Raw genomic sequence first — 17468 nt, 5'->3', positions numbered from 1 at the left:
GCACATGGAGGCTGAACCTCTGAGAGTTAGGTGAGAAGGTGGAATGAATATGTTCTCTGCTCACTCACATCAAAGGCTAGTGAACAGCTTCCTCTAGCCTTATGAGAACCTGGTATGTACTGAACACTGAGGGAGTGGGGCTCTTCATGCCATGCCTATACAGCTGCTGGGACTGTGGGCTCTGGCAGTTGTACTGTGAAGTGCCACAGATAATCATAGAATCGTAGAAAATCAGAGGGACCTTAAAGACCATATAGTTTCAACCCTCCTAGCCCTGAGCAGGAACACCTCCCACTAGACCAGATCAGTCAAAGCCCTGTCCAACCTGGCCTTGGACACTTCCAAGAAGGGGGCTTACACAGTAATGTGACGAAGTGTCAAAGAACTGTAAACCAGGTGCCCTGTACCATAAGAGGAAACAGTTTGAGCTGAGACAAAAGGTCAGTAGAAGGCAATGGACCTATTTAACCATCAACAGTGCCTCCCCATGGCTCCACTGAAGTTACTTGCTCCTTTTCAGGTGAGAGGCACTCGTGCACATAAGTCGTTGCATGATTTGGCATGCTCACCTGGCACCATTAAAAGAGCTCAGGTCCTCTTGAGGGCTCCTGGGTTTTGGAGAGGAATGGTAGTTCCTGGCTTCCTGTTGCGATCTGTTCCTGCTTTCTAGTCTCTGCCTGGAATTGTGTGTCTGTAACATGGTGAAGTCTGGCAGTGCAGTTCACTGTTTAGTTCCTAAATTCGTTTTAAGTGCAAGGTACCTAACAGGAGGCAAAGATAATTTAATCCCGTATGAGAAGATGGATCGTTCTCCTCAGAGTGCAGCGCTTCATTTCAGACTCTGTGCCATCTGCATGTTTTCTTGTGAGCCTTCGGTACCATCTGCAGTGGGGTCTTCATTTGGCCCAAAGCCTGTGCAGCCCTTTGGCCACTTCAGTTTGAGAGCGCGAGTGTTGTCCCAGGAGTCTGCCGGGAGGGAGATGTGTTTGTCTTACATTGTGATACTTTCCCCGAAGAAGGACAGCTCAGGACCTTGTACTTGGGTACTTGTGCTGACAAGGACCAGTCTGTTTGGTCCTCCTCAGCACACAAAGTCTTCAGTCAAACCAAGGATGCTTTAAATAGTCACTGCCTTTCCAGAGAGGTGACTTGTTTTCTGGTTTTGTGTCTCTCTAGGTATCTGAATTCCCTCATGAGAAGTGTCCTCCCTGCCTCTCATGTGCAGCCCTACCTGTCCATGGGTAGCACCAGCTTAACTGATGTCCTGAAGAGCATTCCTCATCATGGATAGTCCACCCAAACTGACTGGTGAGACGCTGATTGTCCATCACATTCCCCTGGTCCATTGCCAGGTCCCTGATAGACAGTGCTGCTCCGTGAGCAAAAGGACCAACCCCTTCTGCCAGCCAGAGCTCAGCGTTACACGGACCTCTGCCCTTCCAGACAGAGACCTTTCACAGACTGACTCCTTGGTGTACAGCAGTTTCCTCCAGACCTCTGAAACTTCAGCAGAGGCCTCAGACAACAAAGAAGGCAAAGCGAGGGATTTGATTGTCCCCAGTGTCAGTAAGCGATTGAGTGAGGGTGAAGATCTCAGCATCTTTGGGGATGACTTGGGTCAAAAATCTTTCCACCTTCACAACTCACTTGTTACTGGCCAACCTCCCTTTCATCTGCACGAGCTGGCCTTGCCTCCTTTCCACCTCCACGACTCCAACCACATTGTGAAATCCTGGAACATGGCCAGCCGGTCCAGTATAGTAGATGGACAAGAGGACAGAATCAGCAGTGATGATGTCCAGAAGAGGAATAATGCAAATAGATGCCACCAGGCCTCAGAACGCATGGAGCTGGATGAATGCAGCTGCCATCGTGGCAGCTCCTCCAGCTTCTCCTTCGATGGTGGTGACCAGGAGTGGAACCAGAACACAGGCGAATCGCTGAGGAATCAGGATGCCCTGCACAGCCGGACGTGCAGCTGTTCCAGCTCAGAGCTCCAGCACTGTCGCTGCTACAGTTCATCGAGTCAGTCTGAAGTGATTGACCAACAGATGGGATACATCAGTGACTCTTCCTGCAACAGCTCTGATGGGGTGCTGGTGAACTTCAGTGCTCTCTACAACAAAATGAATGGCCATCCTCAATCTAACCTGAATTCAGCCAACCTGTCCTGTGACTCTTCTTTCTGCAGCCACTCAGACACAGGAGCTTTTTACCTGGATTTGCATTCATCACCCACAGAATCCAAGATGTCTTGCGAGTCGCATCACCCAGAGAGTTCAGAGAAGGTGTGTGGGTGTCAACACTCCTCCTCGCCTGTCCTTGATGCTAACTGCAACTCCTACCACCTCCACTGTGAGCCTTGCACTTCGGAGAGCTCAGACCTCACGGCCTGCTTCCAGAGCCAAGCACGGCTCGTTGTGGCTACTCAAAATTATTACAAGTTAGTCACGTGTGACTTGTCTTCCCAGTCATCCCCCAGCCCAGCAGGATCTTCCATCACTAGCTGCTCGGAAGACCATACCAAAGGTAGCCCAGCTCAGCCCACTGAATACTATCTGTTTAGAAGGCCTGACCTGAGACAAGAAGAAGGGAACGTGGAGTGCAGTGAAGAGGAGGCAAAGGGAGAGTCTACCCAGAACACAATTGAGGGTCAAGTGTACGTTAATGTGTCACCACCCAACCTCAACACAAGCCGACAGCGCTCCAGGAGCTATGATCAGAACCTGGACAGAAGTCCCAGCAGCAGACTGGGCTCTTTGGAGCGCATGGTGAGCTGTCCAGTCAAGCTGAGTGAAAGTCCAGCAATACCCATCCAGAGTTCTCCCCCAAAGCGAGTGACATCTTTTGCTGAACTAGCTAAAGGCCGGAAAAAGAATGGCACCTCCCCACCACTCCGGTCCAGTGGTGATTCCTCCTTGGAGTTCTCCCCTATCCCTGAAACACAGCGGGATTGCCCAACCTTCCTTGAAGAAAGAGCTCGCCGCAGTCAAAGTCTTCCACCCATGCCCTTCATCCATCGCCTGAACCGGAGCTGCGAGGGCTTCTGTTTGAATCACACTTTTGGGGATAACCAGGCTTTGTGTTCCACCAAAGACTCGGTCTCCAGTGAGAAGGTCCCCAGTGGGCATGGGGCAGGTGAGCAAGCCTCTCTCTCCCTGCTGATGGAGGCAGATGCCAGCTTCTCAGGTGGCTCTGCCAGTGGCCATGGACAAAGAGATATCAGAGCCCGAGCGGATGGTAAGGACACAAACTAGGTGGAGTGGAGTAGTAAAAAGAAAGGCTGCTCTTTGGGGCATGAGGGGAGAAGCACAAGAACCTGCACAGCAGTGGGAGACCAGTGCCTGTACAGTTTGTTTCCTGGTCTACCACTCTCTGTGGCAAAGCCCTGCTGTGCTTATTCTAGACCCAGATCAGTGCAAGTGTCTTGTCCTTCTGTTTCTAAAACCTCCTGAGGTTTTGTCCAAACCTCTCATATCATATAAGGGAGGACGTAGTGTTACCACTTATGATCTGTGCAGCTTGAGGAATCGTCTCCCTTCCAGGGTGTTCTTGGTCCATGAGAGTCACCTGCCTTTAGCTCCTCAGACTGAGATGTGAAGATGCTCAGCAGAGTCATGTTCTCAGCAGATGGAAGGAAGGGAGCCATTTAGGAGTTTTTAGCCTTTTTTCTTTGGAGCTACGTGGGGCAGTGGTGGAGAGGGAAGAGGCATAGCCAGCAGTCTCCATTCAGTTTAGGGTCAGGGAGCTCACATTGTCTCTGCTGGCTTACAGCACAAGTCCTGGAAAGGTTGGAGGAGCTGTGTGTCTCTTCTGGAATATTCTGGTCATGTTGTCTACAGTGCATTAGATTGCAGCAAAGGTTCTTATGGTGGGCAATTGCCACAGTTCCCTCTGCAGAAAAACGTGTAATATGTTAGTAGCTTTCCACTTTGTTATTGCCATATTTGTCCTGCTGAGGAGGCTGTGCAACAGGCCCACCAGAGGTGTGGACATTTCACCAGCATGGCAGGAGACTTGTGTCTCTGCCTAGATGGTTCTTGAATCTGCTGCACAGGTAAGAGCCTGTCTAAAATGCCTCTGACCAGACTGCAGCAGTTAACACCAGGGCAGTGCTTAGGATGAGTTCTTTGTCCCAGGATTTGCTGTGGGCTGGAGGAGTGCAGGGGGAAGCAAGGAAGGTGCCACACTACGCTAGAATGCAACATGGCTGGTGATGAGGGATCCCAGTCAGCCCCATGTGTGCATCCAGTGTTGTTTGTGTTCTGCACTGAATGTACAGTGTGTCACGCTTCAGTTGTGTCCCTTGGGATGTTGTGGCCCCACCAGCAGCTGGAGGCATGCATTCATAGGAGATCAGCCCAGCACACTCCCTTAGGACATCCCTGTCCATCTTCTTCTGGAGCAGACCTGCGCTTCCCAGGGTTGGAAGCTCTTCTTTTTCTGCTGTGGTGTGTGCTTTCTTTGGGAACACACTGCATGGGTCTGTTACAGGCAGGCGGATGAAGGAAGCTCTGTGTTCAGAGCAGGAACAGTTACAGGAGAAAAAAGAGGGAGGAAGAAGGGGAAGCAAGCAGTCTTTCTGACTGCACCTTGTGTGATGTGGGATGCAGAGCTGTGGTGCTGTGGCATGCAATGCTTGCGCTCAACTGGATGAGTTCTCAGCATGTGCGGAAGGGGACAGTCGTTCAGGATAAGGAGTCTTGCCATACCATGGTGCTTTGGGCCATGGCTCTATGGTACAGCCAGGGCAAAGACAGGTCAAGGGCAGGCACACAAGGCCATGACTTTGCCCTCACGGCAAGGGGTGGGGAAGTGGTGTGAAGCTGGTGACCCCACAAGGAGAGATAGCTCCTTGTGCAGCGTTTTACCCTTCCAGGCAGCTGGAAACTCTGAATTTGGGGCCACATGTCTTTACCCTGCAAGCTCATGATGCTCATAGGAGCTCAGACCAGAACAACTCTGCATGTGTCTCTGGCATCTAGCTCATCCTCTTCCTCCTACAGCTGAGAGCACATTCCCTTTTGCCTGTGATCAGCCTGGCTGACGATGACTGTCCCCCTGCCTATCCTCATACTCTGTCCCTCTTTCTCTCCTCAAAGGTGGTGGCATAGACAGCAAGCCCGTGGTACGCTACAGCAAGGACCAGCGTCCCACAACTCTGCCCATCCAGCCCTTCGTTTTCCAGCACCATTTCAGCAAGCCACCCAAGGCCCGTGCTCTGCACAGCCATTTTGCCTCCAGCCTTTCCCAGCTCTACAGCTTGTCCAGCAACCGGCCTGCCAGCCAGCAGATCTCCTCCAACTCCCAGTCCTCAGCCTCGGCCGCCTCAGCAGAGCAGGCAGTGGTGGCGGGGAGCCAAGCCCATGGCGCACTCCTGACCCAGCGCTCAGTGGATGGAGCTGCCTCCCGCAATGATGGCTGCGTTAAGAAGCCTGCCCCCGAGACAACCCGGCCGTCCCCACTGGGGAGTTACTCTCCTGTGCGATGCAACGTGCCTTTCTTTCAAAGCGAGGATTCCTCTTCCTCACCCACCACAGAGAGAGCTGGAGAGAGCCAGCCCCCCAGGAGCAGGTCCTGCCCCATCTCTGCCAGCCTGCTTCCCACCAGGTCTTCCCCTGCTATCAGTGCCATGCAGCCCTCCCAAGCCACCAAATCTGATGCCCTGAGGCAAAAGGAGAATCCCAAGCCGGTCCCCAAGAAGGAGGCACCGCTGGAGCCAAGCCCACTTCTCTCTGAGTACCGACTCCACAGTGTGTCCCTCCCACCCCTCTCGGTGGGTGGTTTGCCCATGAGCAGGGTAGGAGGCCAGACAGATCCTCACTGGAGAAGTGGCAGTGAGACCAGCAGCTCTGGTGCCCTGAGCAGCGTGGGAATACGGCCCCTCAATGGTAGGTATCCATCCACCAGGACATGCTAGTCTGGAACATCTGCAGCTCCCTGCCTCTGCTCCCTGTAGTACCATCCTCTCTTATAACCACAACCCAGGGCAAAATTTAATCTGAGTGTGCTGCAGTGTCCAACAGCCCCTACCATCACTTTGCCGGCAAAAGAAAGTCCTACACTAAGAGCATGTCCCTCCAGTCCCAACTCAGTGTGTCTCCGGAGAGGGTAGCGTGGGGCTACTGATCTTAAAGCACCCCACACCAGGTGCTTGCACCCCAAATCTGCTCCCTCTATGCCCACAGCCATGAGGCCACCCAGGCTCCTGCCCTGCTCTGCCAGGCTGTGGCCTCCGCCTCCCTCCATGTATGTGTGCTAACGTCCTGAAACGCTGCTGGAGTTTTAACTAATGTGCTCTCTTTCTCTGTCCTTCCTCTTTCTCATCTTCTCTATCCCCATTTCCTTTCCATGTCCTCCCTTTTGCTCACCTCCTTCCATATGGTGCTCACTCCCTGTGGCATCTTAGCGAACCACCTCTCTCCCCAAGCGCTGAAGTGGCGGGAGTACAGGCGGAGGAACCCCCTGGGCCTGGACCGCATTTCGGGGCTCCCCAGCTTAGCAGGCAGCCTAGACAGGAGGCAGCAAGAGCCTCGACTGAATCGGGGGAACCCCATCTTTGAGCTCCCTGGCACTCTCAACACCAGCCATTTCCACTGCAAGCTGAACGGTGCGCACTGCCTTTCTGCTGGGGCTCTGGGGAGGTGACCTTAGGGCTCAGGTTTTGTATCCCTTGGGGCTCAAGTTCAGCCTGTCTTCAGCACTGCTCTGCCTGCTCCGAGCAGGAGAGATGATGCATCTGCTCACAGCAGGTCCAAGGGTTTCAAGAAGAATATGAAAATTGCTTCACTGATGGGTACAATTGGTATGGAGCCTCCCGTCTTCTCTACAAGCTGAGAGCAGTCAGGTCTGACTCTGGGCTGGATTGAAGGGGAAAGTGAATGACTCATAAGCCTGTTCAGACCTCAACAAGTACCCCTGCGTGGTGTCGACCTTACAATTTGTGTCTCACACAGGAGTTGTGGCCCTTGGAGATCTTATGTTTGTGCTCCACAGTGTCTACCCATCTGCCCCAACCCTGGCAGCATCCTAGGTGCTGGGATGTAGCTTTCCTGGAGCAGCTGGCAACACTGGAGGGCTCCATGGGGCTCCATGCTTTGCCCTTAAGGTCTTCCGTGTCCTGAAGGGTTGAGAGGGGCAGGTTGCTTTTGGCTGAACCTTTGAGAGTCCTCTTGGAAGGGCAGTGTGGTCTGTCTGTGGGAGAGAGAGTGTTCTTCAGGACAGCCTCAGGTCATGAAGGGCATTCCCCAAAGTTCTACACCTCACTCTGCCTAGCCAAACAGTTTCTCCATCCCTTCTTCACGGGAAGATGCCTAGCGCAGAGCTGGGGAATCAACCGGATGGAAGTCAAGCACATGAAAGAGCTCCTACGGAAGTCATCTATTGGAAACAGAGGCCATCCCTCGGGACAGGCAGAATATATGTAGTTTGCTCCCTGTGCATGTCATGTAGGGATTCTCTCTGTGCTCTACTTTTGACCCCCCTTGCTGGGTCTGTCTGCACAGGAGCCCTGAGAGTCTGATCCAGCAAGCACCAGTTTTCCCCAGCCCATGCGGATGAACCTCTCGCAGCATCTTCCAGTGCCCATGGCCCCCCAGTCAAGGTGGAGCTGGATGTTGGGTGGGCTGTGGGGTTGAACTGTACAGGCTCATATTGCAAACCATTGCTGGGAGGGTAACAAGCCTGTAGCCTTGCTGTCGCAGCCTTGGGCAGGCTGGGGTGAAGACTGCTGCTGGTGCGGGGCACTTCTGGGAAAAGCAAACAAAGTCGGAGAGGCTTTGGTACGAGGGCTTGGGGCTGATCCTTCTCCCTTGTCTTGGCTCTGCAGGACAGCCTATGAGGCAGCTCCAGCTTACCTACACTGACTTCTTCCCTGACTACTTCTCGCTAGCAGAGAAACCCCCTGCTGAGTTCTGCCTCTCCCCAGATGGCAACACAGAGTCCATCTCCATCGACTTGCTGCAGAAGAAGGGTGAGTCCATGCATCTCGTGGCTGAGTGTGGTGTAGGACAGCATAAGGTGAACAGTGCTTCTCTCTGTCTAGTTCTGTGGACATAATGGTTTCTTTCCCTGCGCTTCTCTACTGCAGCATCATATCCCCTGGACTGATGGTCATTTCCACACAGGTTCTTGTGTTCTCTGCACCATGAAATGTGCCATGGAGTATGGTTGAGCTGCTTGTCCCAAGAAGTACGAATAGAAAGGATCTGAATTCCACAAGAGAGATCAGGCAGGCACAGGAGTATGATCCTAAGGCAGAGCATGCTGCCACTCCTGTCTCAGTGTACAAGGGCAGACGTGTGTATCTGTTGGATGTTCCAGATGTGCTAGTCTGAGATTTTGTAATTTAGGTAAAAGGTCTGTTGGGTCCTACATGGTAAATTGTTTATAAAAAGGGGTGGGAGAAAGGATTCCAAAGCAGGACAAGATGTGTCTGTGATGAGACCCATGCTACAGGCAGGACTGGGGACTGGGCTGACTCAGTATAATTTCAGAGGCAAGGGATGTGCAGAAAGGTTCCCATGCCTTTGCCAGCTATGTGTTGATGATTACCAGATGGCAGCTTTCCTCTCCATTACGCTTGTGTTCTTCCATCACACTGACACAGATGTCAGATTACCCACCACTGGTTTGTTACTTGCCAAATGCATGGCTTCTGCCCTGCCACCCTGTAGAATGAGATCAGCAAAAGACTCATTGCCTCAGACCCCATCTCTGCTCCCTCAGGGTATGGTGTGTGGAGGTAGTGGTCCATGTCCCTTGGGAATATTGACAGGCTATCTTGTGCTTTGGCCATTTCCAAAGGTTTTCCTGCTGTCAGGCTGAGAGGTGAGTGTTGGAACCAGCAGGGACATATTTAGTGAGGAGTTAGGAGGGGCTCTGCTTGTTTTTGATGGAGAGAGCTAACATGGGCTTGAAATGCCCCTGCCTGATTTCTTCTTGAAGTGTTTGGTCAGGGTCTGTCCTAGAAGCCCCTCAGATAGCTCCCTGACTCATTTTTTCCTTCTAGGTCTCGTGAAGGCAATCAACACTGCTGTTGACCTGATTGTGGCTCACTTTGGAACCAGCAGGGATCCAGGGGTGAAGGTATGTCCTGTTTTAAACACCTTGAGTGACACAGAGAGGTTGGAGAAAAGATTGTCTCTCCATTCTCTTCCAGTCAAAAACTATAGGGTGTCTGATGAAGGTAGCAGTACCAAGAGCAGACCAAACAGAGGCGGTGGTACGCCATGCAGCAGATCTGTGACAGTTCCTGCTGCATGATGCTAGGGGAGCTAAAAGAGTACACGGATTTAAAAGAAGATCAGAAGAACCTAGGGAAGGGAAATTCGTTGAGGTCTGGTAAACACATAGGAATAATGTCCATCTTAGATAGTCTCTGAGTTGAAAGTAATTGTAGGCTGGTGAGAGTATTAAGCGCAAATGTTACATATGTGTGCTCTGATTTGACTCTTTCGTATGTACTTACTCATGGCTCTTTATAAGAAAGAATACCAGACCAGCAGGACTTTTGCAGTACACCAGCTCTTTTTCCTCATACAGTGGAGAGTTGTGTCTCCCTGCTCCACACATTCCATGATTCTGTCCTGAGACTGGTGCCTGGACACAGTACAGTGTCCCCAGACCCTTGATGTGTTACAGGGCTCCATAATGATTAAAAACTACATCAGTCATTGCCTGTCTGGAGCAGGTGAGCATCCCTTTGAGCATTTACCATGAACCCACTTGCTTCAGAATGCATCTAGATTGCCTGGCTGTCTTTGATGTATGCTTCTTCCATCACCCATTTCTGGAATAATATGGAAGCAGAGCAAGTTTTCTTCTTTTTGTACCAGGCAGTGTTTGCAGTCCCATGACACTCAGCATGTTGGTGCTCTGTCCTCTCAATGCTGAATGCTCTGCTTCAGTCGGGGGACTCTGGGGCAGCAATGTGACACTATTTGGATGTTGACAACTACCCTGGAGTGCCATCCCTGGGGAGAAGCCTGGCTAGGACAGATTCCAAGCCCATTTAGTCTTATCTCAGAGCCCGGGGTAATTTGCCCCTAATTAAAATTGTTTCTGATGCAGAGATTTCTGTGCAGCTGCAACTGGAGCTGTTAGGATTTCCAGAGCTTTTCAGGGCTTCTCTGTGAATTTCCTATTCTTTCATTGTTGGTTTGGGGAATAATGGCAGCATTCCTCCGTTGCTTTACTTCCCAGATGGGGCTGTGCTTTTGGCCTGGAGTTTAGTTCTGCATCAGTGTGCCAAGGGCTGAGCATTCACCTGTCAAAAGGCAGAACCTATCGCTGATGCTCCCACGCTTGATGGATCTGACAGGATTATTCCTGACCCAGAAGTTCAGTGTCAGTTCAGGCCCTCTGTGGACCTGTGCCAACTGGCCAGTATAATTCCAGTTCAGCCGGTAAAATCTGTGCTCTGAACACAGCTGACTGGGACCACCAACACGACGTGCAAGGGCTGGGACTGACCCTATTAAATAGACCCCTCGGCAGCTCAAAGACCATATGCAGCAAGATACATCCCCACTCTGCTGATGCTGGGCTCTTACATGCTTCTTCACCTTAGCCTAAGCTCTGTCCATCCATTTTTGCCTTCACCCTGTTTATTTATAGTAATCCCTAGGAATTATAGCTCGGCATGTCACTGAGTTAAGTGTTCCTTAACCCCTCGCTGCTGATAGTTCCTATGTGGCTTGCTGCTTCCTGCTTCAAAAATAGCAACAAGAAAATCTACAGCAGCAGAAAAATACCCTACTCTTTTCTTCCTCCAGCAGGGCAGCCTTGTTTTACTTGTAGGCAGAATGAGGCATCTTTTCTAGTGGGGGTGTCCTGTTGTCAAGCTATTGCCTGATCCCAGCCTGGGGCAGATCTTTCAGGAAGCTATCCAGGACTGGTGTACAAGGCAGCAGGGGTGAAGAGGAAAAGCCTGCTTGTTCAAGGAGCTGCTGAGCATCATTGTAGCCTGGATGTTGACTGCTGGGTGTCTATAGTAGACAAGTGGGGTGGGACTGTTTGCATGCATCTGTACAGTGCAGAGCACTTACCAACACTCACCCTGTTGCCTGTTGTCCCTTAGGCCAAACTTGGGAACAGCTCCGTAAGCCCTAACGTGGGGCATCTCATCCTGAAATACCTGTGCCCTGCTGTCCGGGACATTCTGAGTGACGGGCTCAAGGCTTATGTCCTGGACATGATCATTGGCCAGAGAAGGAACATCCCCTGGAGCGTGGTGGAGGCATCCACCCAGCTAGGTATGGAGGGTGTGCAGTGATGCTTGTTGCTCTGTGATACTCCTGCGTTGTGGCTTGAGATGCTGGGGAAGGATGACTGTAAGGATGGTCATGTGGAATAATACTCGTCTCCTTGCACAGAAGAGGGTGCACCTTGACCTTCTCTTACCAGATGGGAGGGCCACTGCTCTATTCTGCCCAAATATTTATTGTTGTTTCCCTTGAAATTTCCAAATTCCCCTGTAACAGGCCCTAGCAATGAAAAAAATGCCCCTTTCCCCCTTCTAAGTTCCCAGAGTGTTTCTAGACCTTCATCTTTAGCCCTTACTGTGTAAGGCAGAGTTGTGCTCTAGCCTAGTCTTTAAGAAAATTTGAGCTCACAGCTCAAGCATGCCCACAGCACCTGCACCTTCTGCTAGTACCAATCTGCACCCTGGATTGCAGCAGTGGCTGCCATCCAGGATAACTCCTTTCTGAGGTTGCAGATGACAGGGCCACGCTGATTTCTGTGCCATAGAGAGTTTACCTCTAGGGTTGGGAAGCCTCCTACCCTGTTCCTGGCAAATCTCCAACTGTACGGTTATCTCTGTGATTGCAGATGCCACAAATTATAACCACCCACCACAATATTGTGATTACTTGCTGGTTTAGAGCCAAGGGCTGTGACTGCCCATGAAGTGTGGGAGGCAGGTCATTGCAGTGTTGAAACTCTACCAAAGTTTTGGAGTGGCGATCTGAGACAGACCACAACCCATCTCTCTTATGGAGCCCAACTTCTGGCACAGAGCAAGCTCATCTTGGTGTTTGGTGGAAGGGCAATGCATGTAGAGGCACAGGCACCCAGCCAACGTCTCTCTTTGCATTGATGCTCCTTCCCATGTTGCCATTTTTACTTTGCTGACCGCAGCTAATCTGAACATTTTCCTTCTCTCCATAGGCCCCTCTACCAAGTTGCTGCACAGCCTCTATAGCAAGATCAGCCAGTATGTGGAGCTCACCAACCATACCATGAGGTTCAACGCATTCATCTTTGGCCTCCTCAAGTAAGCAGGCTCCTTGGGCTGACTGCATGTCACTGTCCAGGGCTGGCAGCAGGCGCTGATCCCTGGCTCCAGGCAGGCACAGTTGCCAATTAAAAGACTTAGGAAACCTGGAAATTCACTCCCCAGCTGTAGGTGAGGGATGGAAGGTGCTGTGATTCTCAGGGAACTCTAGAAGGGTTAAAACATACCCTACCAGGCCAGCATGTTTTAGCCCCAAAACACTGGGTGGGAAGACTCTGTCTGTCAAGGGTCATAAAAGACTAGATGTTAACGTATCCATAAATTACTCCTGGAAATCCCTGCTTAAATGCCTGCTTTCTGGAGCTGCAGTGAATCCCAGGATATGAGGCTCTGAAGAAGAAATTTCCCTAGTCCCGGACTCAAGGCTGGCCCTTCTAGGTTGGGTAAGGAGTGTGCGCACTACACCCAGTGTTAAACCAAAGGAGGCAGCAATGTCTTTTGACCAGTGATGGGGTGAGTGCTGCTAGGATAGCGCTTCCCTGCTCCACTCTAGTGGTAGTGGAACAGAGTCCCCAAGACCTCCAAATGTTGGAGGACCCTTACAGACAGGAGCAAGCTCTGCCCTGCTCTCCCCACCCAGAGTGGCCCAGCTCTCCACTGCTGGCACAGGATAGTGGCATATTTTGGGCCAAGCCTGTAGTAATGGTTGTGTTTGTAGACGATTTGCCTTTTCCATGTGAGCTCTTCTCAGCAAAGCTGAGCTCTGCTGAGAACATAGGAGGTAAATGGTGACGAAGCTTGCCGGAAACATGGTTTTTAGGGGTTGTGGTTGCACAATGCCTTGTGTAAAGCAAACTGGATGGCTCCATGACAGGGTGGGTGGCTGTGGTCAGTGCATGCTGATGGGAATGAGCCACTGTCCTTTCCCTAGGTCTTGAGGTTCACAGGTTCATGATGCATAAATTCGCTTTTCCAGCCACACTCCTTTTTTACAGAACAGCAAGGACAAGGTGAGGGGGTGAATAGATTTTCACTCTTTCTTTCTTTCCCTGGTTGTTTTTGCTTCCCACAGTATCCGGTCCTTGGAGTTCTGGTTCAACCACCTCTACAACCATGAAGGTAAGAGCCCGAGGGCTGTGGGCTGCAGTGGGGGTCAAATTCTGCACAGTGTAGAGCATAGGAAGGACATATGTTTCTCTTGTTGGTCTCTCAGCTTAGGCTGCTCCCCTCTGCTCTGAGCTGAAGGACTAGACTATAAACAGTCCCAGTGCTCCAGGGAAGTCCCAGGTGGAAATCCAAGCTCCATGCAGCTCCCTGTACCTGAGCCTGGCCAGCCATGTCCTTCCCAGGACTCTCACCTCCAATGCAGCTGGTACCCAGGGCTCTCACCTCCAATGCAGATCCCTCAGCCTACCTGCAGGAGGCTGAATCTCATCCCCTCTGAAACTTCTGTGTGTCCCTGCCCAGTGCCTGAGAGCTTTGTAAGGCTGGAAATGCACATGCTTAGCCAAAATCCTTCAGGCATAGGAAATGGAAAGAAATGGAAAGGAGAACCTTCTGACAAACAAAAAGCAGAGTTTACTGGATGTATCTGTTTTCTCAGCTAGAAATGTTTCCAGAGCATGCAGATAACCCAGGAGCATGACCAAGCTGGTTGATGCCTAGAAGCAGCATGACTAAGTGCTGAGTGCACAGTGAGACAGACACTGTCGACCTGCTGGATCCCCTGAGAGTGCTGCTGGGTCAGCCCGAGCTCAGCCCCCTGCACTGAAAGAAGTCCAGCCCAGTGTCTTCTGCCAGGTTTGGGGGCTGACAGCAGACGTTCCCCAGGTCTGCATGAGCAGTCAGCACGTCTCTCTGGAGCAGGCAGGAGAACAGACCCGCCTTTGTACTGAGCAGTGCGGCATGAGAAAGCATCCTGGTTTTCTGGAGCAGAAGACGACCCTCTGTTTCAAGCCATCATTCAGAGCTGGAAGTATGAGCAAAAGCTAGGGCTGTCAGGGTGATGAAGGCTAGGCCAAAGCATTGGAGATAAGGTGCAAGTCCTACCTGTGGTCTAACTTTGTTATCTCACTGGGGCCAAATGGCTGCAAAGCCTGTTCACAGCTCTCTCCCTGGGAGTGAGACCTGACCACAAAGCTGGCATTGCAGGTCAAATGAAGTGAAGGATGAATGCTGCAAGTAGAAATGCTGGTCTATTTTCTATTAGGATCTGCATTTGAGCCCAGCCAGGTCCTTGGAAAGGCTGTATTCAGCTCTCCATGACACCTATCTCTGCAGAGGACTGGTACTGGTCAGGTCTCCAGCATCTTGTTCATCTCTGGGAGGTGGGGAAGAGAATGTTAATGTGTGCCAATCCTTTGACGCTCTTTATTCACACCCTACTGCCATGGCTTTTTGTGGCAGCGGTTGTCCTGGTGGATAGTCTGACAGGCAGGTCCTGGCTGCAGGCATCACTGGAAGCAGGACCCGGACCAGTTTACCGGGAGCATCTGATGCTCCTTGACTCATTGCTGAGCTTCACACTTGAGTCACAGTAGTGTCCGAAAACTAGTGTCCAACTCCTTTCTGCATAGCTTCAGCAGCTCCTTGGTGGCTTGGCCCTCTCCTCTAATTAATGTCTCTTGCCCTACAGATATCATCCTGGCACACTACCAGCCAGTGGGCTTCTTGTGCCTCTCTCACAGTGTGTGCCAGCCTCTTTTCGAGGAGCTCCTGCTCCTGCTCCAGCCTCTCTCCCTGCTGCCCTTCAACCTAGACCTCCTTTTCGAGCACCACCTGATGCAGATGGGCAAAGAGCAGCAGCAGCAGAAGGAGCTACTGCGTGTGAAGCAGGACCTGCTGCTTTCTGCGCACTCCACCGTGCAGCTGATGCGGACCCGGGGTAGCAGTGAGGATCCCGATGGCTGCAGCACCATCCCCGGAGTATGCAAAATGGGTGCCAGAGATGCTGACATCTCACCAGGCCATAGTCCCCAGCAAGCCATGAGTGAGAGGGTCAAGGGAGTGGGGGCCTCCTGTGGAGATGGTGACAGGGAGGAAGAGCAGAGGAAGACGCAAGAGAGCACATGGGAAGGCAAGAAGGACAAGCAGGCAGGCTGGTGGTACCAGCTTATGCAGAGCTCTCAGATTTACATTGAGGGCTCAGCTGAAGGCTCAAAGTTCATCCGCTATGAGAAGAAGGCTTTGAATGCTGTGCCCAGGTCAGCGGAGACCCGCAAGGCACCACCCCCTCGTGAAGGAGTGGTGGAGGGTGCAGAAGCTTGCCCCATTGCTGAGGGCACCTTGGAGGAAAGGCCCAAGGCTGCCAGCAAGGCAAGTCCTGAAGCTGTGGAAGAGCCTTCGGAAAAGCCCCAGCAGGTGCTGGTCAGTGAAGAGGTGAAGGAACGGAGCTGGCCCTTCTGGATGGGCAGCCCACCCGACTCGGTGCTTACAGAGCTGAAGCGCAGCAAGGAGAAGGAGACAGGGACTCAGCAAGGAGTGAGAGCAGCAGCAGCAGCCCTCCAAGAGGAGAGCAGCACCAGTGCATCAGAAGGCAGCCAGCCCATCAAGTGGGGGCACTTGTTTGGGTCCAGGAAGGTGCAGAAAGAGCCCAGGCAGCCTAACAGGTAGGAACAGGGATGGTTTGGGGCTGGAGAGGGATGATTAACCTCAGATTGCAGCAGTGCAGGTGGGAGTCAGGCCAATAGCCAATTGCTGGGGTACACTGCAGTGGTACATCAAAGGCAATGTGTGAACAGAGAGGTTTGTAACCCCTGTCCAGCCCTGCCAGCCTGCCTTAAGTCCTGTCACACCACTATTCCCCTCTTTGCTCCTATCCTTGTTCAGTTCACCTCACGGGCTTTCGTCTCCTGCCTGAGCTGTACCACTGCCACGGTTCCTAAGCCTCCTCGCTCAGGGAAGGGCTCTTGCTGCACCATCCCCATCATCACTTCATCCCTCCCAGAAGTGCGTAGTAAGTGAGAACTGAACCTAGAGCCATCCCTGTTGCACACAGTGGGTGAGGAGGAGGCATAAAGTTGCCCCATGTAGCTGAGAGCTCTCCACATTGCCTCTCCACCTGCACCCTTCTTGCTTCAATGGCCGCTGGAAATGTCCTTTGTAGTCTAGGCCATGCTGTGTGTGGATGATACTGAGCTCTCCTCACCAGGAAACAGCCTGGGGACCACACCATACTTTGTGCATAGAGCCAGACATCTCTGGCATGACCTTGCCATGAGGACAGCTGCTTCTTGCCCCTGGGTACACTTCCCTGCCACTACCTGCTTCTGTCTCCTTGCAGGTTGCCCTCTGGCTGGCTGAGCTTGGACAAGTCCGTGTTCCAGCTGGTGGCCCAGACGGTCGGGGCAAGCATGTGGCGAGAATCAGCCCCTGAGCCAGAGCCCTCCCGGCCAGAGCCACCTGAAGTGCCCCCCGTGGCGCAGCTGGCCCGGGGGCTGTCTCCCAACCCCCCCTGGTGAGTGGCACCACGTGACCATCCTGCTGGTGCTGGGACATGCTGGGCTGGGGTTGGCACAGCTTTTCCCATTGCAGTTCGCCTGGACCCCTTTGTGCTCATGGGCTAGGGGATGGTTTGGGGCAGTGATGCGTCCTGTGCATCCATCCACCCCAGCTCTGCAGTCTGCAGGTGAAGGGCAGCTGGGAGTCTGGCAGGGGAGGGAGGGTGGGGGTGTTGTTCTCACTCCTCTGTACCTGCGGAGGTCCCTGGGCTTCAGCAGGGTGAACATCCTGGGGTGAGCTAACCCTTCCTCCCTTCCCTCTGCCTGCAGCGAGGTGAAAGCTCTGTGCCATCACATTGCCACCGAGGCAGGACAGCTGAGCTTCAACAAAGGGGATATTCTGCAGGGCGTCTCCAAGGAGGATGGTGAATGGCCAGGTGGTCTCCAAGGTGGATGGTGACTGGCGGCAGTGCAGCCTTGGCTCCGAGAAGGGACTGGTGCCCATCATGTACGTCACCCACCCGGAGGACGAAGACTATTGATGCGGCTGGGAGGCCAAGTACAGTACCGTGGGCTGCTGAGGCTCCTCTGGGGAAGCCCACCCTGCCAGAGGAACAGACACAGCTTCTTGCTAGTTTCTTACCTTTCTTGCCATTACAGAATACAGTAACCGTAGGTGGTTCCTTCTTGCTCCTCCTTGTGCAGCTGCCAAAGGCCAACTTGCCCCCCAGGGTCTTCTGCAAGCTGCACCTCGCATTGCCAGGCATCGCCGTGCATGCAGCCACAGTGGG

General features: G+C 52.5%; 1 protein-coding gene across 1 annotated transcript; it reads left to right on the top strand.

The window, feature by feature from the left end:
* Nucleotides 1-1283: 1283 nt before the first annotated feature.
* Nucleotides 1284-17219, top strand: RUSC2 (RUN and SH3 domain containing 2). The gene is made up of 12 exons (XM_009867873.1): nt 1284-3240; nt 5103-5891; nt 6410-6610; nt 7829-7972; nt 9011-9087; nt 11081-11255; nt 12172-12277; nt 13311-13357; nt 14874-15846; nt 16521-16694; nt 17008-17079; nt 17111-17219. Exons 1-12 carry the CDS (start codon nt 1284-1286, stop codon nt 17217-17219), a joined length of 4824 nt encoding a protein of 1607 aa, XP_009866175.1.
* Nucleotides 17220-17468: the final 249 nt, after the last annotated feature.

The sequence above is a fragment of the Apaloderma vittatum genome, unplaced genomic scaffold (genome assembly GCF_000703405.1).
Source record: "Apaloderma vittatum isolate BGI_N311 unplaced genomic scaffold, ASM70340v1 scaffold10774, whole genome shotgun sequence".
Taxonomy (NCBI): Eukaryota; Metazoa; Chordata; class Aves; order Trogoniformes; family Trogonidae; genus Apaloderma; species Apaloderma vittatum.
Note: the sequence above shows the minus strand (reverse complement) of the source record. Positions and strands in the feature narration are given on the sequence as shown.

Coding starts and splice junctions, on each gene's coding strand:
- RUSC2 (XM_009867873.1), top strand. CDS start 1,284: ATGGATAGTCCACCCAAACTGACTGGTGAGACGCTGATTGTCCATCAC. Junction 9,088..11,080: donor GCAGGGATCCAGGGGTGAAG/GTATGTCCTGTT, acceptor GTTGTCCCTTAG/GCCAAACTTGGGAACAGCTC. Junction 15,847..16,520: donor GAGCCCAGGCAGCCTAACAG/GTAGGAACAGGG, acceptor GTCTCCTTGCAG/GTTGCCCTCTGGCTGGCTGA.